The 22,562-nt window shown below is 43.4% G+C and overlaps 1 protein-coding gene across 4 annotated transcripts; it reads left to right on the forward strand.

Annotated features, from left to right (window-relative positions):
- The first annotated feature begins 1,037 nt into the window (after window positions 1-1,037).
- Window positions 1,038-16,523, forward strand: WSB1 (WD repeat and SOCS box containing 1). Of its 4 annotated transcripts, none has more exons than XM_051825437.2 (9): window positions 1,038-1,356; window positions 6,624-6,792; window positions 7,663-7,931; window positions 9,180-9,311; window positions 10,560-10,660; window positions 12,872-13,044; window positions 13,491-13,604; window positions 14,454-14,561; window positions 14,801-16,523. In XM_051825437.2, exons 1-9 carry the CDS (start codon window positions 1,317-1,319, stop codon window positions 14,958-14,960), a joined length of 1,266 nt encoding a protein of 421 aa, XP_051681397.1. In that variant the 5' UTR covers window positions 1,038-1,316; the 3' UTR covers window positions 14,961-16,523. The 4 variants fall into 4 exon arrangements, with proteins under 4 accessions (XP_051681397.1, XP_069917199.1, XP_069917198.1 ...); XM_070061098.1 differs by having other exon boundaries at window positions 1,043-1,356; window positions 11,531-13,044; XM_070061097.1 differs by lacking the exon at window positions 1,038-1,356 and adding an exon at window positions 1,527-1,697.
- Window positions 16,524-22,562: the final 6,039 nt, after the last annotated feature.

The following is a 22,562-nucleotide window of genomic DNA, read 5'->3' on the forward strand; positions in this document are numbered from 1 at the left end:
GGGAATTAATTGCTTGAAAATAACAGCAGTTGGTTAGAGAACTCAGACTGACACAAACGTTGGAATATGAGCTACAAAATTGCATTAAAATTTTTCTTTTAAATATACAGCAACCAGTCCCAGCGCCTGGCGCTGAAATCCTCACGCATTATGAAGGTGAACAACAGGGGAGACGATTTCGTGGACCTAATTAACCATTTCATATTTTAAGCACGTCACACACGCGCGAAGGAAAAGACGGAGACGTGCCGCACCGCACAGGACGTCATCCGAGGGCTCTCAAAGGAGGCGGGCTGCCACCGCCTCTCCCTTGGGTATCTGCCGCATATTTGAAATTCCCAGCCCGCTAGGCCTGATTTCCGAGTGAGGCTCGGTCCACACACGCGCCTGTGGAAACGCAAACGTGCCGCGCGCGACCGGGACCCGCGTGGCGGGCGGGCCGGTCCGTGTGCGCCCACACGCCGGAAGCTGCTCTGACCACCGGCTCCGAGGGCCGGCCGGGGACGCGCGGGCCCGGGGAGGCCGCAGGGCGGCGCCCGGCACGCCCTTCCCAAGGCCCGTCGCAGGCTCACGTCGCGGCCGCCCAGGCGGAGCGCCACGACGCTCACTTCCTTCCTGTCCACTAGCAGCGCGGCCCCGGGGATGCGCGTTAACATCGCACAGGTCCTCCTCGTCCCTTTCGGTCCACATTCCACGCAGTCTCTAGGTTACCGCCTGATCGGTACCATACAATCCTCTGCTTGCCCTTTTCAAAGGCAATTCAACCTAAAAGCGCACGCCAGGGCATCCCGGCCTGGAGCGCGCCGTCGGGAGGGGAGAACGGTCGCTAGGGAGGCCGCAGCCCCTCCAGGGCCGGGACCCCGCGCCTCTCCCGCCGTGGCCTTCCCCCGGCCGCTCCCACCCGGCCCCCCAGACAACGCCCGCGCGCGCCCAGCACTGGCCGTCACGTCCCGTGCGTCGAGGGGCGGGGCCAGGCTCATGACGCAGCTCGACTCCGCCCCCGCCGCCCAGATATCACCCGCGCCGCCCGCCATTTTGTCTCCAGTGCCTCGTTTGCCGTCGACAGCGTGGAAGGGCCTCAGTAGGTCCGTTGGCGGGAATCAGCGTACAGGGTCTATTGTCTGTGTTTGACTCCGGGGTTCGGTCCGAAGCCCTCGGGAGCTTTTCCGGGGTACCCGCAGAAGCCACCCCACCCCTCCCCTTCGTCCCCGGGCTCGGGAGGGACCGAGCCCGCGTCACGCCCCTCAGCGCTCGCCGTTCCCTTCTCTGTGGTTGCGTCCGCATCGTGTCCCCCGGAATCAGACGGTACCCCATAGATGGCCAGCTTTCCCCCGAGGGTCAACGAGAAAGAGATCGGTGAGGAATGGGACGGCGGTGGAGCGCGCGGGGGCGGAGGCGAGGCAGGGGCTCCCCGGGGAAGGTCGGGAAGAAGCGCCTCGGAGTCCGAGGCAGGCGCTCGAGGGAGGGCGGACGGGCCGCCGGGGATGCGGCGGAGGGCGGGGCGGGGCGGCCGTCCGTGCAGGGCGCCGGGGACTCCCGGGGGCGTCCGGCGGGCCGAGGCGGGCTCCTCCCAGAGGGCTTCGTGGCAGAACCAGCCCGGGTGTTGCGAGCTGCGACGAGAGGACAGGTTCCTCGTGCCTTCCCCCGGGCTCTCGGAGGAGAAATGTGCCTGGAGAGGCGGCAGAAGCCCGGAGAAGGTGCAATTTTAGAAAATGGCAGGGCGGGTCAAGGGAGGAGACGCGTTCGGGGTTATCTCTCAGACACACATGGGAGGAGCAGAGTGGTCGGGTGGAGTGGCCGAAGGAAGGCCATTTATTGTGCAGAAGAGCCGGGTCTGCAGAGGCTCTCGGAAAAGCCGGTCGGTGTTCGGCCTGCCGCGCCGGAGCCGGCTGTGCGCGCGCACCCGCTCGCTGCCTCCGCGGGAGCCCCGCGCATCTTTTAGGCGGCTTCGGGGGGTGTTGGGGTGCTGTGCATCCAGCGGCGTATTGCGTAGACACCGAGCTCGCTGTGTTCATTCAAAACAAATTGGCCGTGGCCACTGAGCTGGGAGCCCCTGCATTTTCCTGTTTGTACTGTCTGTACTTTTACTAAACACACGGAGGGCAGGTGTTTCTGAAGGAGCGCAGAAGCCCGGGTAGCCCCAGCGCCCTCTGTCCTGCGTGTGGCTGGACTTCATATATGGAGCTGGCTTGGAATTCTCGGCTCTTTCTTCTCTTAGGTAAAAAAGTGGAGTGGCTGACTAGGAGGGGACTTTAACCCCTATTTTAATAACTTTTAAGGATGCAACATCCAAAATTTGTGTTCGGTTCTTATTTTAACTGTGTTTTAAGACTAGTACGTTTTGAAGATGGAACATAGAACTCGTAATGAGTCTAGTGGACACCCCCCCCCCCCCGCCCCCATTATACCCCGGTGTTGCTGAGTGATGTCTTTGGTTTATCTGGATTTTACTGCATCCTGTTACCCAGTTTTGAAAACTTTCCCGTCCTCTTTCCTAGGGGATGGGTAGACCTTCTTAGTATACCTGCATAAGGTAGAACCAGCCACTAAATTGGCAATTCTTTTCTTTTTAATTAAAAAAAATTCATTCTTATGTTTCAGTATGATTTGTTATAAAGTTGTTATTCAGTATTATTTGTTACAAAGTTAAAAATTACTAAGTGTTAAATATCTAGAAGAACTTTGACCTTTTCTAAACTTTTTTAATGAAGCACTTTGTTTCTTTTTTCTGAAGTATCATCTGGATACAAAATGAAACATTTCTTTTACTGTGCAGCTTTGTATCTATGAATAAGGACTTACTTTCCCCCTTTTCTTGGGTATTAATTGTAATCAAGCCAAGTTTGGCTTCTCAAGTACACACTGAAAGTAGGGGCAAGATTCTGAAAAAGTGATTAAAGAATTCTCCATGACAAGGAGTCACAAGGCATGCCACAGACCCTCCCTTTCTGGCCGTGAATTCCAGGGAGGAATGTGAAGAAGGAGCTCAGTCTGGTCGGTCTGGTTTCAGCGCTGACTCAGACGATACGTTACTACTGTATAGATATTAATAACGTAGTTCTGTATCTTAGGGTGGATTTCCCATGGTGGGCGGTCTTTTCCTTAGGCAAGGTCATTCAGTTCATACATTTCTGAGGATGCGAACACATAGTCACAGGTACTGTAATAGATGCTTAACTTAGAAAGCATTTTTTCAGTGTGCTTCATTATAAAGCTTTTGCTAGGTTTATAATATTGCCTCAGTTCATATTTGAGTGCTTAAATAATTTGATTAAAGTGTAGAAATAATTTGATATGGGTGCTAGCTAATAAGTATATGTAATCAAGGCAATTATTAGTAAAAATCCTTGTCAGAGTGCAGTGTGTTTATTTGGCAGGTTTTACAATGACCCAATTTCTTAAATTTCTATGTATTTGAAAATAAATTGTATTTCAGAATCTTTGTTGTTTGAACCAATTATCAGTTAATTTATTACCATTCCCTTATACAAGTGGAGTTTCATGATTGTGACAAAAAAAATAAAGTAACCTTGAAATACAAATTTTAAAAAAAGGCATCTTCTGTGTGAAATTTGGTGTTTTCACTTAATCAGGGTCTTTCTCCTTTAAGATAATGCTTACATTTTTTAGTTGCATTTAAAAAAAATGCATTTAAAAAAATTTGCTCCCATTGTGAATTTTGCTCCCCCCCCTAAAATTCATAGGATTTTAAAAGATAGTGATTAAACAGAAACCAAAATTATAAAAAACATTTGGCCATAAGTTGCAGATTCAGGGTACAGGCATATTAAGAACTCTAGCAGAATGACCCTGTAGGACTGTGGGCTTGGAGGAATGTAGAGAAACTGGGAGTTGCATGCCCTCTTGAGCTTCCATCCCCTGGTTCACTTCTCAGATGTCTACAGCAGCTGGGACTAGAACTCAGTCCGAGTCTTCTGAGTTGAACCATCACCTGCTGCCTCCTGGGATGTACCTCAGCAGCAGTCAGGGGTAGACCTGGGTCTGGAACCCAGGTGTTCTGAAACGGGATGCAGGCAACCAAACCGGCCTCTTAACTGCTAGACCAAATGCCTCTCCTGCTGCCCTGAGCTTTTCTCTTTTGTTTGGAGTTTTTGTTTTGCCTTATTTTTTGGGTTTTTTGTTTTACATATTTGAAACTGAAGTATGGGAGTTCATACATGTGCTTTCATATTTGTTCAGTAAATATTTACAGAGCATTTGTTATACGCCAGGTGCTGTGCTGGCTTTTGATAGAGTATACATGCAGACTGAAAGTGTCACTGAATGAGTACATTTGGGGGTTTGTGTGTATGTAAGTAACCATAGACAACAGATAAATGATTCCTTACTTGAAAAGGAAATTTAAGGATTTATTTATTTATTTGAAAATCAGAGTTACACAGAGAGAAGGAGAGGCAGAGAGAGAGGTCTTACATTTACTAGTTCACTCCCCATTTGGCTGCATCAGTCCAAGCTCGGTCAGAGCTCCACTGATCTGGAGCCAGGAGCTTCCTCTGGGTTTCCCCCGCAGGTGCAGGAGCCCAAGGACTTGGGCCATCTTCTGCTGCTTTCCCAGGCCACAGAAGAGAGCTGGATTGGAAGTGGAGCAGCTGGGACTTGAACTGGCGCCCATATGGGCTGCTGGCACCACAAGCAATGGCTTTATCCTCCATGCCACAGTGCCAGCCCTGAAAATAATTTTAAAGTATCATAATACTGTAGATTTATTTAGTTATTTGAAAGGCAGAGAGAGAGAGAGAAATCATCCATCCACTGATTATACTCCCCAAATAACTAACAACCAGATACTAACTAGCAGGGAGCTAGACCAGAAGTGGAGCAAATAGGGGCCAGCGCTGTGGCTCACTTGGTTAATCCTCTGCCTGTGGTGGCGGCATCCCATATGGGCACCGGGTTCTAGTCCTGGTTGCTCCTCTTCCAGTCCAGCTCCCTGCTTTGGCCCAGGAAGGCAGTGGAGGATGGCCCAAGTGCTTGGGCTCCTGCACCTGCATGAGAGACCAGGAGGAAGCACCCGGCTTCTGGCTTCGGATCGGCGCAGCTCCGCCTGTAGCAGCCATTTGGGGGGTGAACCAATGGAAGGAAGACCTTTCTCTCTGTCTCTCTCTCTCTCTCACTGTCTAACTCTGTCAAAAAAAAAAAAAATGGAGCAAATGGGACTTTCACCTATACTCATGGGATGCCAGTATCACAGGCAGTGGCTTAACCTGATGTACCACATTGCCTGCCCCTATACTGTAGGTTTGACCAGACACAAATTACAAAATAGATAATAGGGAAACTAAACTGATGACATGACAGAAAAAGGAAAATTGCAAAATTTGAAGTCAAAGCTAAACCAAAATAGTATCGGTGGTGCAGCAAATTACGTCGCCATTTGGGACACTTAAATCCCATATCAGAGTGTGAGTTTGAGTTCTGGCTTCTCAGCTTCCAATCCAGCTTCCTTGCTAATGCATCTGGGAGGCAGCAGATGACGGCTTCAGTCTTTAGGTCCCTACCACCCATGTAAGGAGACCTGGAAGTAGTTCTGGGATCCTGACTCTAGCCTGGCTCTGCTGTGGCTGTTGTACCATTTGGTCAGTGAACCAGAGGATAGAAGATTCTCTCTCTGGCTTTGTATTTCAAGGAAATGAAAATAAATGCACATGAAAAAGATCTCGTTCTAAAATTCCAGCTAAGTTTGCATGGGCACATGGCTATGGAAACTTGCTGATAATATTTTTCATTAAATACAGAAATAATATTCATATACTCGGATAATATGCCAATTTTTGTTATGGACACCAGATTTAGTTCACCTTAAAATGTATTAAATTATCCCTTGTTTTGTCCTTAAGCTAAAATTACTTCATTTTTGGGTTAGTTTGTAGCTCATCAGCAAGATTTTTTTAGTCCCTTCTAGTCCAGAGGATTCTGTGATTTTAGTGACCTGTCTCAGTAAAAGACAAATTCTTGGTTTGGATAGACCATTTTGTAGTGCTTTCCTTTGAATAATGGTGTAGTTTTATAATGGCTTTTTGATGCTAAACATTTTGGAGATTTTTTTTGCAAAGTAACTTTAAATGTTCCATTTTAAATGTTAATGATTTGATAAAAACATGTGATGCAAAAATTAGGACCTTGGTAATTGCTCACCCTAATTGATCATTACATTATTATTTGACTTTTTTAAACTTCTGAAAAACTTGCTTTAGGAAGTTTTAGGAAAATCACTTTGCCAAAACTTTGGAGAAGTTGCTATCATTAAAGTTTCTCATGCCACACATATAAATCCATTTAATTGGGGGTGGGGAACATTTTTTCAACCATAGGCTATTTGAATATTTGTAACATCATTTGTGTGCCATACAAAATTATCAACTTAAAACTAATTTAGCCTGCTATAGATTTATTGAATTTTGAGTCCCACCTGAGCTTGCCTTGGCAGGCTACACCAAATGATTTCATGGGCCATGAGTTAACCACCTCTACTCTAGATATTGGAAAGCACCCTGTTTGCATAGAAAAGGGAAAAAGTCTCCATGAACCTCAAAGTAGTATAGAGGCGATCTCACATTCATTGTTGGTTATAGCTGATATTTTGCATTTTTGTTTCCTTGCAGTGAGATCACGTACTATAGGTGAACTTTTAGCTCCAGCAGCTCCTTTTGACAAGAAATGTGGTCGTGAGAATTGGACCGTTGCTTTTGCTCCAGATGGTTCATACTTTGCTTGGTCGCAAGGACATCGTACAGTAAAGCTTGTTCCGTGGTCCCAGTGCCTTAGGAACTTGTAAGACTTTTTTATATATATATTCTGTGGAATTTATGGCTTTCTGTTAATATGGGGTAATAAAAACATTTTGATAAAGATTTTCCATTATAATGATGCTGTAACTGTGTTTTAGTCATGAGCTGAATATATTTATTGGAAAATTTTTGTAAGGACTTATCTGGCTTTGTTTATACATTATAGAACATTTTTCAGCTATTTATGTCTCTTTAGGATTTTCTGTGCATTAAAAGGCAGAATAATTGTGCCTAGTGAGTGATTATGTATGTGTGTGTGTGTGCTGTGCCAGAGCACGTGCCCTACAACGTGTGACACTTGTAGATTCAAATTTTACTGGATAACAGTAGTGCATAGGTGATGTAATTATCTGGGGTTGGGTTTGACAATTTGTTGAAAGCTTTTTCTAGTCTTTCCTGCTTTTGGTATCCAGTAGACCTCCATAGGTATGTCATTAATGTCTTTGTTACATATTACTTTAGAAAGTCTGAGAAACTGATCAATATGGTTTGGACTTTTTAAAGGTAATTTTTTGGTATTAGTGTGACAATAAATTACAGGGTTGTTTTTGCTTGTTTACATTTTGCTTTTGGATTAAAATTTGATAGAGTAGTTTTGAGGAAAATTTGGGAGGCGAATAAACTATGAATTGCTTTATTGTTGAGCTTTTTCTCAGCTACTAGACAATTTCTGTTAAAGATCTGCATTGTTTTAGTCCTTTCCTTTTAGTCCAAATACTGACTTTTCCCCTTCCAATCTATGGAATTCTGTAATTTATTACTATTATAACCATGTTGAGGTTATTTTAAGAAACAATAATTTCAATATCCAAATCCAGAGTAAATAATAATTTGGTTGAAATCTTTTCCCCAGTCTCCTGCATGGCACCAAGAATGTTACCAGTTCAAGTAGTTTAAGATTGTCAAGACAAAATAGTGATGGTGGTCAGAAAAACAAACCTCGTGAACATATTATAGACTGTGGAGATATCGTCTGGAGTCTTGCTTTTGGATCTTCAGTTCCTGAAAAACAGAGTCGCTGTGTGAATATAGAATGGCATCGATTCAGATTTGGGCAGGATCAGCTGCTTCTTGCCACAGGGTTAAGCAATGGACGTATCAAAATATGGGATGTATATACAGGTATGGATTTAAAAGCATACCTGATTATTTTATGATGCCGGGCACTATTGATAGACCCTAGAATGTATTTGAGTGTCTTAACTTACTGAAAAGAATCAGTGCCATGAATGTGTTTAATTGGCTGGAATGGCATCATATTCAGCTCATAGTTTTAATAAAGGAAAACAATATAAAATCCACACTGCTTGATGGTTCTTTAGAGACTATTATGTGGAAATGGTATGTCTAGGGAACGTATTTTCTGGCATGTGGTATGTACTGGAATGTAAAGGGTTTTGTGGGGTTTTTTGTTTTATTTTGTTTTTTAGATTTAGATTTAGAGTTAGAGAGAAGCAGAGACAGAGAGAGTTCTTCCATCTGCTGGTTCACTCCCCAAATGGCTGCAACAGCCAGAGCTAAGCCTATCCGAAGCCAGGAACCAGGATCTTCTTTCATGTCTCCCATGTGGATGTGGAGGCCCAAGGACTTGGGCCATCTCTGCTGCTTTCCTAGCACATTAACAGGGATCTGGATTGGAAGTGGAGCAGCTGAGACTCAAACTGGCACCCATATGAAATTCCAGTGCTATAGGCTGGGGCTTTAACCTGCTGCACTACAGTGCCAGTGTAGGGGCTTTTCTTAATACTAAATTAACGGGGGCTGGTGCTGTGGTGCAGCAGGTTAACACCCTGGCCTGAAGTGCCGGCATCCCATATGGGCGCTGGTTTAAGACCCAATGTTCCACTTCCAATCTAGCTCTCTGCTGTGGCCTGGGAAGGCAGTGGAGGATGACTCAAGTCCTTGGGACCCTGCACCCATGTGGGAGACCCAAAGGAGGTTCCTGGCTCCTGGCTTCAGATTGGTGCAGCTCTGGCCTTTGGAGCCAATTGGGGAGTGAACCATCAGATGGAGGACCTCTCTTTGCCTCTCCTCTCTCTCTCTCTCTCTCTCTCTCTCTCTGTGTAACTCTGACTTTCAAATAAATAAATAAATAAATAAATATTAAAAAAAAATACTAAATTAACTTGATCTAGGAATTTGTTACATTTCAGGAATTCCTTGTCAGTTTTTTTGTTAAACTTAGAAAATCTTTAAAAGTAACAAGAATAGCACTAATAAAGTAAATGTCATCTTATACTTGATAAGATAAGGAGATGTCTAATAATTCCTTTTTTTTTTAAAGTGAATAATCTCATTTTTTAAAAGTAAAAACTGATGAAATTAATAATGTCTTTTTTTTTTTTTTTTTTTTCCTTCCATCACATTTAGGAAAGCTCCTCCTTAACTTGGTTGATCATACTGAAGTGGTCAGAGATTTAACTTTTGCTCCAGATGGGAGCTTGATCTTAGTGTCAGCTTCAAGAGACAAAACTCTCAGAGTGTGGGACCTGAAAGATGATGGTATGTCTTTTTTTCCAGACTGTGAAAAAGGATTAGTTTCTTTTTTAATTCTTAAAAAAAATTGGTTTTTAACAGATTCACTAATTCTTAGATTCCATTCCAGGAATATAATGATCTACCTTCCCTCTCCCCCAGGATTAGCTTCTTGATATTATTATTACAAGATATTGGTGCCATCTTGGGCATTTGACTTTAAAAATATAGTATTATCATTTCCTCTTTTAAAAATTTTTAATTCATAGGCATAACTTTTTAAAGATTTATTTGAAAGAGTTATAGGGAGGCAGAGACAGAAAGAGAAGGAGTCTTCCATCCACTGGTTCACTCCCCAAACAGCTGCAACATCTGGAGCTGAGCTGATCTGAAGCCAGGAGCCAGGAGCTTCTTCCACGTCTCCCATGTGGGTGCAGGGGCCCAAAGACTTGGGCCATCTTCCATTGCTTTCCCAGGCACATTAGCAGGGAGCTAGATTGGAAGTGGAGCAGCCAGGGCTTGGATGGGCGCCCATATGAGATGCCTGTACTGCAGGCCAGGACTTGAACCCGCTGTGCCACAGTGCTAGCTCCTCATAGGTACAATTCTAAGAAAGTATCCCTACTTCTCTCAATCCTCCTCCTTCCTTAGTTTCTTTTTATTTTTTCTTTAATTTTTGCAAGAACATAATTTCAATCCACTCTATAATCACAGGCACAAGGCAATAGGAAGACCACAGTTCCACAGGTTTATAAACAAGGACTAAAACCAGCTATCAAATCCCAAGATGTCCATTTTAGTCCTATACATTTTTTTGTAATCTATATTAACTACCACGTGTCAGAGAAAACATAATAGAAGCATAGTTCTGTAATTATGATACACAAGGACTTCGGAGTGGAATGTAGGTTATCAGAATGGATGAAAGATGAAAAGGCATTTTGAAGAAGTCTTTTAAGCTTGCTGTGTTCCAGTCCTTATCTGTAGACTGAGGAGATTGAACTAAAATAATCACTTCTTATAGATGAAAGGTCACAGACCTTTTCTTAAAGGCCTAGATGTTATGCATTTAGACCTGTAGGCATGCTTTCTCTGCCATAGTAACACAGTATTGAGTGGCTAGATTTTGTATGTTAGTATCATTTTCCTTAGAGAAGTAAACAGTTGGTGTGTATATTGCCAGCCCAGTTGCTTTAGTGTATAAAAGTTTCTGATCCTGTGATTATTGCTGTTCTTAGTTTACGGTGTATTAACACAGGTATCTTCTTTGTTCAGGAAACATGATGAAAGTGTTGAGGGGGCATCAGAACTGGGTGTACAGCTGTGCATTCTCGCCTGACTCTTCTATGCTGTGTTCAGTTGGAGCCAGTAAAGCAGTATGTGTCAAAGTTCTTGTCCATTCATTGTGAATTGGAGTATAAAAAATGTGTGCGAAATCATTTTAAATCTCAGCTACCTGTTTAGTCTGTGCTCGGTGTCATGAATATCTTAAATGCTTCATGATGGGGGAGAATTTGCATGAAGAAAATTAAAGAGAGTTATTGATTATAAAATGAGAGGTTGGATTGTTCTTAGAAATAATACTTGTAAAATGAGAGCTATGTCAGATTTGGTTTTGTAAGATATAGCAAAGTTTATGTGCTACAGAAGAGACCTCTAGTTCGTGTGTTAAAACATTCCCTTGCTAATTATTATGTTCTTCTCTGTTGTTCTATTTTTTTTGTCCAGTTTACTGTTTTTAAAGCTATGATTTCTAGCTTGTCCTGGACATTTAACTGAAAAAAGTAACTTAAAAATCCAATAATAGGAATAAAAATAGCACTCATGTATGTCTAGAGTGAATTATAATAGAAATTTTGATATAATCTGTCTTTATGTAGCATATTTATGGACAGCTAAACTTGATTTGTGAGAAGGTTGTGTTTGTTAATGAACTCTATTATTTGTTTACCAGCTCTGAGTTAGTATAAAGGGGCTTTAATAGTGTCAGGTATTTATGAAATGGTTGAAGTCCAAATACATGTGATGATCACAATATACTTTCTTATTGATGGGGGTGGGGTGGGAGGCTAGTTAAAATGCCTTTTATTTAGCCAAGAGGGATATTAGAATGATAGTTACAAATGTTAGAAGTTTAGAACAAGATACTCAGTTTTTAAAAAAATCGTAAGAACAACAAGCTAGATGTTGACATTGCTATTTTAGGCTGTGTGTTTTCCATATGCTTCTTGCTTTCCCTGTCACAGGTGGTGGCAGCAATATTGGTGTGATTGAGGTTATGCTGGCACCACTCGCACACAGGCGCACAATGGTGTTAGCTGGGCAGAAAGAGTGGCATCTCTGGCTACCGGGCTGGGGGCGACCTTTACCATAGGATGAAGTAACCTTGCATTCGGCTGCAAGGTGTACTGTACGTACACAGGTGCTGGTCGATGTCCACTTTCTGCTTTTCTTTCTTTCTTTTTTTCTTTTTTAAAATAATTTCCCCCTCAGTGAAATTCACTGACTCCTCCAAGTAAATTTATCTTCCAGTTCAATGACATATTGGAAGTTTTAAGTGAAAAACAACTTAATGTAAGGTAATTGGCTTTCAAATGGTTTCTCTGAACCATTTTTTGGAATTCTTTAAGATGCTAGAGATATCTTAAATCTTTGATCCAATTTAAAATTTACACTTAACTTTCCTTTGGAAATAATACAGTGTGTCTGTGCAGAAAATGTAGCAAAAAGGACTTTTACTCCAAGAGGAGGAAAGGTTGTCATAAACCTCTGAGCTCACGTTTAATGTAATAGACTGAAGTAAACATTAGAATCCTCCTAGAGCTATTCTGCACAGGCTGACTACTGATCTTTAGATTATAAATCTGAGTGTGACTTTCTTAAGTACTTTAACTATTTTATACTTGAAATGACTAGATTGTGGTCAGTTTGGGAAACAAGATCAGTAAATCTTGATTCATAGAAATGTTATAATTGTTATTTTCATAAAATATCATTTTCATTTTGTAATGTGGTTTAACATCCTTGTTATTTGCCAAAGAAATTTCATTTGGCTGTGAAAATTCTCTTTGCTTGCAGTATCTGTTTCTCTTCCTAGGCTCACGTTGGTGACGCAAGCGTATTGTAAACAAGTGATTATCTCAAAGGGAGATGCCAATGGAGTAACAATTTGTTAACCTTACATTTTCTGTTTGTATATTTTTAAAAAATTTTGTAGTATCTGGAAAAAAAGAGAAGGGGGTTTGTAGTACTTAACCCTGTTTCTGTATATTTTAGTTAACTAGTTTTTGGAATAAATGGATTTCAGTGTAACTTTGTGGTTAAATTGCATTGCCTTTATGTTTAGGCTTACTTTTAAATTAACATTTAACAGAAACATTTGAAATAGAATTTGCATGTCTGCTTTAATTAACTTAAAGACTGATTTTTTTAATCTGTGACACTGAGCATATTCTTTAAATTACTCATAATTTATTACATTTAATTCAGTATAATCTCAATTAAATGTAGCATTGTTAGTTAAAAGATGTGCCATTTTATCCTCTGTGTGTTTAAATGAAGCTATAACCTTTGCCTTTTTATTACAGGTTTTCCTTTGGAATATGGATACATACACCATGATACGGAAACTAGAAGGACATTACCATGATGTTGTAGCTTGTGACTTTTCTCCTGATGGAGCATTGCTGGCTACTGCATCTTACGATACTCGAGTATATATCTGGGATCCATACAATGGAGAAATTCTGATGGAATTTGGGTGGGTTTGGCATAAATTATCTTAGTCTATAATTCATCTCTGGCTGTCATTGTACCTTTTAAGAAGTTATGTGAATGGATTCACTAACATGAAATCTAAAATTGTAGTCTCTCAGTTTGCTATTTAGACCCTTGAAACTTTAGACATAAGTTCTAAAACTAAATTTGGCTTTCTTGACACAGGTCTTGTTATTTAACATAACTCTGTCCAAGTGATAACTTGGAGTTTCATGTCAGGGAAAAATAGTTAAAACCAATGTTGGGCTTTATCTTATTATCTTAAACCACATTGTGAAAAAGGGATTGGAAATTCTTTAATTCAGTCTTTTAAGTTGTATTCATTAAAGCTACATTAAGCCTTTTTCAAAAGCAGATGTACTTTGTACCTGGGTGGTTTTGTTTCTTGAATTACTCTGGTATCTACTGAAAACATGTATTTGCCCTCAGGCACCTGTTTCCCCCTCCTACTCCAATATTTGCTGGAGGAGCAAATGACCGATGGGTACGATCTGTGTCTTTTAGTCATGATGGACTGCATATTGCAAGCCTTGCTGATGATAAGTAAGTGTGTGAATTGTAGCCTGCTTAAAGATTTCCTTTCATGCTTCTGGGTAATGAAAATGCTCTTAGGCCATAAAACCTCTCTGCAGTTAGTTAGGGTTTTAATCTCTCTCTCTCTGCATAAGACCTTTGGCAGTGTTGTTGTGTCTTAAACTGAGTGGTGTCCTTCTAAGTTAAAAATAATGCATGTTGGCCGGCGCCGCGGCTCACTAGGCTAATCCTCCGCCTGCAGCGCTGGCACACAGGGTTCTAGTCCTGGTCGGGGCACTGGATTCTGTCCCGGTTGCCTCTCTTCCAGGCCAGCCCTCTGCTATGGCCTGGGAGTGCAGTGGAGGATGGCCCAAGTCTTAGGGCCCTGCACCCGCATGGGAGACCAGAAGCACCTGGCTCCTGGCTTCCGATCAGCACCATGCAGCGCGCCGGCCGCGGCGGCCATTGGAGGGTGAACCAACGGCAAAAGGAAGACCTTTCTCACTGTCCACTCTGCCTGTCCAAAAAAAAAAAAATGCATGTTTTCTTTGTGTTCTTTGTTAGGGTTTAGGCAAACTGGATAGATTTTTAAATTCACTTTTAGTTTAGCTCACAGAAATGTTATTGAGTAGTATTTTAATGGGTTGAAGCAGAAGATTTCTAAAGTGCAATGAATAGGAAAAACAGTAATTTTGTATTTGCTGCTCTGAAGGTTTGAAGATGAGATTTTATGTGAGATGTGCTACTTATTGGTAAGAAATAGAGTGATGTGTGTGTATTTTGTGACTCCAAACACAGTTAAATTTCCTTCTGTGTTTTGAAAGTTGCTTTTACTCTGAATTTCCTACTCAACACTCACCAGATAATTTTTTTTTCTAGAATGGTGAGGTTCTGGAGAATTGATGAAGATCTTCCAGTACAAGTGGCCCCTTTGAGCAATGGTCTTTGCTGTGCCTTTTCTACTGATGGTAGTGTTTTAGCTGCTGGGTAAATATGTTTTTCTCTTTTCTTTAAGGGGCAATTTAAGGTGACTTTCAGGCAAAGCAGCCAGTAAGTCCCTCAGAAATGCTCTTTATAATTCTGATAGCTTGTCATAGAGTATATCATTAGTTCTTTGGTGTTAATGTGGAGTTTGTGACTCTAATACACAACCTTTGGTGATAGTTGTTTCAGCTGTGGGGCTGTCCTTGAGTGGCTGACCTTGTGCTTTTTATGTTTCTGTTTAGCACTCAGGATGGAAGTGTGTATTTCTGGGCCACTCCAAGGCAAGTCCCTAGCCTTCAACATCTGTGTCGCATGTCAATCCGAAGAGTGATGCCCACCCAAGAAGTGCAGGAACTGCCCATTCCTTCCAAAGTCTTGGAGTTTCTCTCCTATCGTATTTAGGAGACTCTGCCTTCCCTAGTACCAGGGACAAACAGAGTACCCTTAACACAAACCTCAGCTTTACTTCAGTTTTATTTTTTAAAGATTTCAGAGATTTATTTAATTTGATGCATTCATGTATTGCATTTTTATCAGTGTAGCTTTTAAAATATTATTTATAGTCTGTAGAAGAAGTATTTCTGAACATATCAAATGTAATTTTTTAAGGTCTAACTGTGAAAACTTATACATACATGTATATATTTAGATATAAGCTACTATGAGTTAAGTGGACTCTGGCTTTTCTCATTTTTAGTTCTGATGTGTATATAGTACTTCAGTAGAGCCACACTATAAGTCTTTGCTGTAAAGGGGAAGGAAGTGTTTTGGTCTGGAACAATGAGTTGGAAGGTAAATATGGACTGAAGAAGGCAGAATTGCCTCATAGAAAATGTATCTGTTGTGGGTGTTGCATGTCTGGCTGATCTGCGAGTGAAGGTTCTGTGTAGGAAAAGATTTTGTTTTTCTTAGGAATGGCGACTGAGTTTGACTATGACGTTGTGTTTTGACAAACAGAGCCAAGAGATAACCAGAAAAGGGGTGCCCTCCTCCAGCCCCCAGTACTGCAGTGGGCTCAATTTTGGAAAGCAGCTTGCCACTTGACCCCTGTGGTATAAAGTATTACACATTTTAGTCCATTTGAAAAGTCCATCTACTGTATTATTACTCAATATTTTGTTTTTGCTAAGGGACAATTATTTTAAAGCCATGGTGTTGTTGTTGTTGTTGTTGATGATGATTTGTCTACATCGCTGCAGAGGATGATGTTGGTGACTTGCCAGAGAGCAGTGCAGTCTGTCTGCTGTGGCTTCTGTTACTTATCTTGCCTGCGGATACCAGGGATGTATGTGTATGTGAAATGCTTGATTATATATTTTTGTTGAGTTTTTAAAATAAAGTCTTGTAAAAAAAACCAACATGTTTCACGTATTTCAAATGTTTTTAAAAATATGTTAGAATGTTTGGTGCTTTTTATCTGTCTCTGTTTTTTTTATTATAAGTTACAGGGTTTTTTTGTTTGTTTGCTTTTTTGTTTTAATTTATTTTAAAGTCAGAGTTACAGAGTGTGAGGGGTGGGAAAGAGACAGATCTTCCATCTGCTGATTTTTCATTCCCCAAATGGCCTCAATGGTCAGGGTTGGACCAGACTGAGGCCAGGAGCTTCCTCTGAGTCTCCAACTTGTGTGCAGGGGCCCAAGCACTTGGGTCATCCTTCACTGCTTTCCCAGGCACATTAGCAGGGAAGTGGATTGGAAGTGGAGCAGCCAGGATCAAACAGGCGCCCTATTGGATGCTGGCATCGGAGGTGACGGCCTCACCTGCTTTACCACTGGCCCCCTCTCTCCATTATAAGATATAGAACAGCACAAGCAGATTGAAGAAATGAAAAGTTGATGGAGAAATAGTGTAAGACTGGGTAGGATGCTGTTTTAGAGTTAGCTCAGTGTTTCGTGTGTACAGCAACGTTTGCATTTGTTCTAGGAGAACTGTTGTAGTGATGCTTATTTTAAAAGCATAGAAAAAGGAAAATAACTTAAGGAAAAGAAAAATACAGTTTTTTAGCAGAACTGCTAAGCTTATAAGAAGCCTACTGAATTCAAGTAGGTACAGGTTTTGGTCTGGCGCTGTGTGCAGCACAGGCATCCCATAGGGGCGCCAGTGCAAGTCTCAGCTACTCCACTTCTGATCCAGCTCCCTACTAATGTGCGTGGGAAAACAGAGGAAGGTGGCCCAAGTCCTTGGGCCCCTATGCCACATGGGAGCCCCAGAAGACACTGGCCACTGCCTGGCCCAATCCTGGTAGTTGTGGCCATTTGGGGAATTAACCAGGAGATGGAAGATCACTCTTTGTCTCTTCTCTCTGTTAACTCTGACTTTAAAATACATAAATAGGGGCTGGCGCTGTGATGTAGCAGGTGGAGCACCGCCTGTGGCACTGGCATCCCATATGTGTGCCTGTTCAAGACCTGGCTGCTCCACTTCCCATCCAGCTCTCTGCTATGGCCTGGGAAAGCAGTAGAATATGGCTCAAGTCCTTGGGCCCCTGTACCCGCATGGGAGACCCAGAAGAAGCTCCTGGCTTCAAATTGGCCCAGCTCTAACCCTTGTAGTCATTTGGGGAGTGAACCAGTGAATGGAAGACCCCTCTCTGTAACTCCCCTTTTCAAATAAATAAATCTTTGAAAAGAAAAAAATAGGTACAGATTGAGCATCCTTAATCCAAAAGTCCAAAATCTGAAATCTAAAACTTTTTGACAGTCAAAGTTTTTGTCTTTTGCACTATTTCAGATTTCAGATTAGGGAAATTCAGTTGGTAAACAAATACAAAAAACTGCAAAATCTGAAACACTTCTGGTCCCAAGAATTTGTTATTAATGATACTTAACGTCTATAAAGAAATTCTAATGGTCTGGGTCAGTATGTGGTCTTGAAGACTTGATTATTTCTACTGAGAAGTTATTTGGAAGTTCTTAACAATTGATTCTATTAAGAGATTTCAAAGTGTATGTGGGTGCAAGTTACAAATTTGCAAGCCAGTAGAAAATCTGCCCGAGTCACTTCTTGAGGATCGTTATTACAAAAAGCATCTTTAAACCTCTTGGATTTTGTTTTGGTTTTGCATTTTGCTTTGTAATTGTATGGTAAGGTCACATTAGTCTTTCCACACCATTAAATTATTTATTCTCTGCACCGACACACTGCAGTCAGGTAAAAGCGACATTTTGGGAAGGTAACATTCTCCTTTTGAGAGGTCCACAATCATTTGCTACCTCCTGTGCATGAAAGGAAGATTGCAGAATGTAGCCACCTGGAAACAGGCTTGACTTGCACATTTCTCTCTGAGGGTAAAGGAAACAGCAGGATTTGTAAGTTAGAGAGAGAAGGAGAGGCAAAGAGGTCGGTCGGCCTTCCATCCATTGGTTCACTCTCCAGATGGCTGAAACAGCCGGAGCTGTGCCAATCTGAAGCCAGGAGCCAGGAGCTTCCTCCGGATCTTCCCTTGCAGGTGCAGGGGCCCGAGAATTTGGGCCATCTTCTGCTTTCCCAGACCATAGCAGAGAGCTGTATTGGAAGTGGAGCAGACAGGTCTTGAACCGGCGCGCATGTGGGATGCCGGCACTACAGGCAGCAGCTTTACCCCTTATGCCACAGTGCGGGCCCCAAGAGAAGTTTCAAGAGATCATTTATTTTCAGATTTGGTTTTCTGTTTTAGTGCCCCATAGGGATGCATGTGAATGCAGGAAAATGTCTCTCACACTACACTCAGCAGCCAGGCCCTCCTTTCACAATAATGAAATCACTTGTAACTCAATCTTACGTTAGTAAATCTTAACTTTATAATCTTTGAAATTCCCTGCCTGGTCCTGATGAAATTCAATTCAGCTGGTTTGTACACCACCCTCAGGGCTGCAAGACCAAAAAAGGCTGAGCGCTGTAGCAGGCTCCTGCTTTGAGGCAGTAGCAGAAGCAGAGAACTTGGCTGTCAGCCAGGCAGCACAAGGATGAGAAAATATAGTGCATGAGAAGTTAAACATTGTTACCCAGAAACCACCGAGACAGTGAATCCACCCACAGATTAATAAGAAGGCAGGTTTGTAGGTGACAGCATTTTATGCAAGTAATTCTGACCAGGCTCTGATCCGAGACATGCATGTAAGTGTAGAATACATAGATTATAAGACAACTACAGGTTGCACTGCTGGCATCCCATATCTGAGTGGTGGTTTGACTCCCCAGCTGCTCCAGCTCCTGGCTAATGTTCTTGGGAAAGCAGCAGATGATGGCCCAAGTACTTGGGCCCCTGCCACCCATGGGAGAGACCCAGGTGGAGCTCCTGGCTTTGACCTGTGGTAGCCTTGGCCATTGTGGCCGTTTGGGGAGTGAACCAGTGAATGGAAAATCTCTTGTGTCACTCTGCCTTTTGAATAAGTAAATAAATCTTACAACACAACTACAATAGAGTAGTTACTATTGTATGTTGATGATAAAGTCATGGGTAAAGCACCAGTGGAAGAATACTGAGAGCTTTGCTTTTAAATACTTTCTCAGCAAACAATAAAATGCATCCTGGAAAAATGGTTGTTGTAGCCTTATGTTTATGGTTAAGATGTTTGGAAGGATCTCTCCCTGTCTCTCCCTCTCTCTGTAACTCTGCCTTTCAAACAAATAAAAAAAAAAATGGAATGAACATCAATAGGCACTTTTTTTTTTTTAAAGACAGCTCCCATCCACTAGTTCACTGTCCAAATACCCATGAAAACTCAATCCAGGTCTCCCGCATGAGTGACAGGGACCTGGTTACTCAAGCCACTACCTGCTGCCTCACAGGGCCTGCATTATCAGGAGGTTGGAGTCAGGAGCCAGAGAACCCAGGTGCTCTGATGTGGGATGTGTGCCTGAAGGTCAGCTTCTACTTGGTAAACAGTTTTTTAGGATTTATTTTATTTGAAAGGCTCAGAGAGCTTCCATCTGTGGTTCACTCCCCAAAAGACTACAAAAGCCAGGCTGAAACCAGAGGCCAGAAACTCCATCCACATCTCATGTGGGTGGCAGGGGCCCAAGAACCTGGGCCATCTTCCTAGGCGTATTAGCAGAAACTGGAGCAGCCAGAACTCCACTGGGCAATCAACCTGCTTTTTGCTTTGTAATGCTTCCCTTTAGCCAAAAGCAGAAACTGGTTAGAACCAGGTATAAAGTGACCTGTTTCTCTTAACAGTGATTGGATAGCTTTATGTGGTTGTCTCTCGGCATTTATTTAAGTTTATTTTCATAGTTGAAGAATCAGAAAAAATTGGGTGGTGCTGGAATTGGGGAAGGAAACATGATGTAATTGATTTTTTATTAATCCCAGCATTATTTTCTCAGGGACTAGAAAGAAGTCTGACACTCATGTTTCTCTTTTAGAAAGTATGCTGGAAATCAGGCACTTTCTCCATCTTAAATATCTTACAAGTTGCTCTTCTGGTCTGAAAGTAAGCCCTGAGATTTGTTAAGAAAACCTGTAGTACAGTGTGGCCTCTCCCCGTCATTGTAGTGTTTTGTTCTGTTTTAAATGGGGCTGGAGCACCAATGACTTCAAAAATTGTTCTCTAAAAATAAAGTGAACTATAGACAGCATTTGGTGGAGGTTGGTTGGGAAGTGAGAGGCGTGGCTTCTCCAATCTTCTCTGTTTTTCAATTGTTGCTTAGTAAAATAGTTTTTTTTTTTTTTTTTTTACAAAACAGAATAAGGATGGTGAGTATAGGAATATAGGGAAAGACAGTATAAAAGAGCCAAGGAGGCTAATAGAAAACGCAAACCACGAAGCATACGTTTGTGCTGGCTCCAGACTGACGCGAGGTGGGCAGCGGTATATGTTGTGTGACTCGGTGGCCGTCTCCTAGCCATTGCTGGGAGGCAGGTATGTGTCTGTAAGCCCCCTGCACACAGCTCCCCTCTTCTATGTGTTCCCCACCCGCCTCTCCACCTCTGAGACCTCCAACAGGATTCGGCAGCAATTCCCTAGGGTTCAGGTTCTCTCCAGGGTAATACCAGTGGTGCTCGGAGGAGAAACAGCAGGTGTTACCGTGAGGCCAGCTGTGTTGCAAGGCTCTGCTGTCTCCCAGGAACCAGGACCAGGAAGTCCCAAGCCAGGGTGTCCCCCTCTTCCCTCACGACACACCCAATTCTTAGAGGCATTTGTGCTTGCGACCTGTTAACAAAACAGCTGCTTTTTTGGTGGTCACAAACAAGCCATGGCAGCCCACACTAGTCTCGGCCCCCGCCGGAACCCATCAGAGCCGTCCTCCTTTCCACACGGCTCCCTTGGCCTTCCAAAGACGCCCTGTGGCTAGTTACTCCCTGGTCAGCACCCGTGCACATTCCCCTGGGCTGGGGAGTTTGGGTGGGAGCCTGGTGCACACTCTTCCAGCCTGTGTGGGTGGAGAAAGCTCCCTCTGACTGTGCCTGGGTCAGGCTGCTCAACATCGGGGAAGGGCAAACCTTTTAGGATTAGCCTCGCCTATCCTTGGAGCAGGAGGCTCCTGCAGCAGGTTGGCCCAGTGCTCCCTTTGCCCCCGGGACTGCTGTCTGCAGGACTTTGGTGGGGTGGCTGAGTGTCAGCTTGGCTGCTTCCCAGCTCATAACTTTGGGAGTTTTGATATAAAAGTGCCCGCCCTCATGAGTGGTAACTAGCTTTGCTCTCCTATCTGTGGGTGTTGGCTGCATGGTTGGCACTTAACACTTGCTGCCATTTGTAAGCCCTGGCCGTGCCCTCATCTTGCTTCCCAGTGCTTGCTTCTCACCAACGCTGTGAAATATTAGCCCCACCTTCCAGCCGTGCAGTAGAGAGAGACCAGCCCGCTCCCTGGGTTGTGCAGCTAAGGGGTGAGGATCAGGCTTGAAACTCGGGTTGCTGTGTCCTAAGAGCCCTCTTCTCTCCACAATGGCCATGGATGGGTCCCAGAGCTTAGGAAAGGCCCACATCAGACTCCGTGGTTCCTGCCTGTGCCTCTGTTAACCCCCAGGGCCAGCCATGGTGTCAGGCTAAACCTTGCCCAGCACACCCTACCTGTCTCGGACTCGGAAGGAGTGACTCCGTGTGTCATTCGGTGATGAAATCCACACACACGAAGGACCACTGTGCTCTGCCTTTGCTGCCTGGAGAAAGCACTGGAAACTGCTTAGTTTCTTCTTCCATGCTGCTCTCCTTGGGAACTTAGCTCAAACAAATCACGTTTATTGCTCATGGGAACAAATGGAACTCCAGCAGGCAGCAGCGGGACGAGCAGAGGGGAGGAAGTCAGCTGACTAAGGCCGCCCTGGCTTCGCAGGTCGTCACCAGCTCCGGTTACAAGGCCGCGGGAGCCTCTTCTATCAGCTGTGCCAGCCAAAGTCAGTCTCGTTTGCCTGGCACTGACCTACAGGAAACCAGACTGACGGATTAGCCAGGTCAACTGATTCACACTCCAGTGAGGGGCAGGGCGATGTCATAGCCCGTGAGGACCCAAGTCTGTGATCAAGGAAGAGACCATTTTTACGACAGTTGATTGAATCAGAGTCACATATCTATCCCCCTGCTTTTTATCATCTCTAAAGTTGGTGCGTATTTTGCAGTTCATCAGGCAAGATGAATGGAGCTCCTGGCTCCTGGCTTTGGCCTGGCCCAGACCTGTTGTGGTCATTCAGGGAGTGAACAGCAGATGGACGCTCTCTGTTTCTCCCTCCCACCCCCACTCTGCCTTTTTCAAATTTTTTTTTTAAATGGCACACACTCTAATGGCACATTATGTAATGGCATAGATAAGAATTGGTGATGAATACAAAGTCGGTGAAAATTTTATGTAATTAAAAGGTCACTGGAATGTCACATATGATGTCAGGAGCAAAAGACGCCAGGCGCAGGAAGTAAGGGAAGTGTGAGGTCAGGTGAGACAAGTTAAGGGACCTGACATGGGAGCCCTTCCAGAAACAATGACTTGACAAAGGCAGCCAGCCAAAATGTGTTAAAACAACAAAAAGCTGGTGTCCGTAAACACTGACTGACCCGGCCCTGTTCTGTTCTTATCTGTATAATTGAATCC

The sequence above is a fragment of the Oryctolagus cuniculus genome, chromosome 17 (assembly GCF_964237555.1).
Source record: "Oryctolagus cuniculus chromosome 17, mOryCun1.1, whole genome shotgun sequence".
Taxonomy (NCBI): Eukaryota; Metazoa; Chordata; class Mammalia; order Lagomorpha; family Leporidae; genus Oryctolagus; species Oryctolagus cuniculus.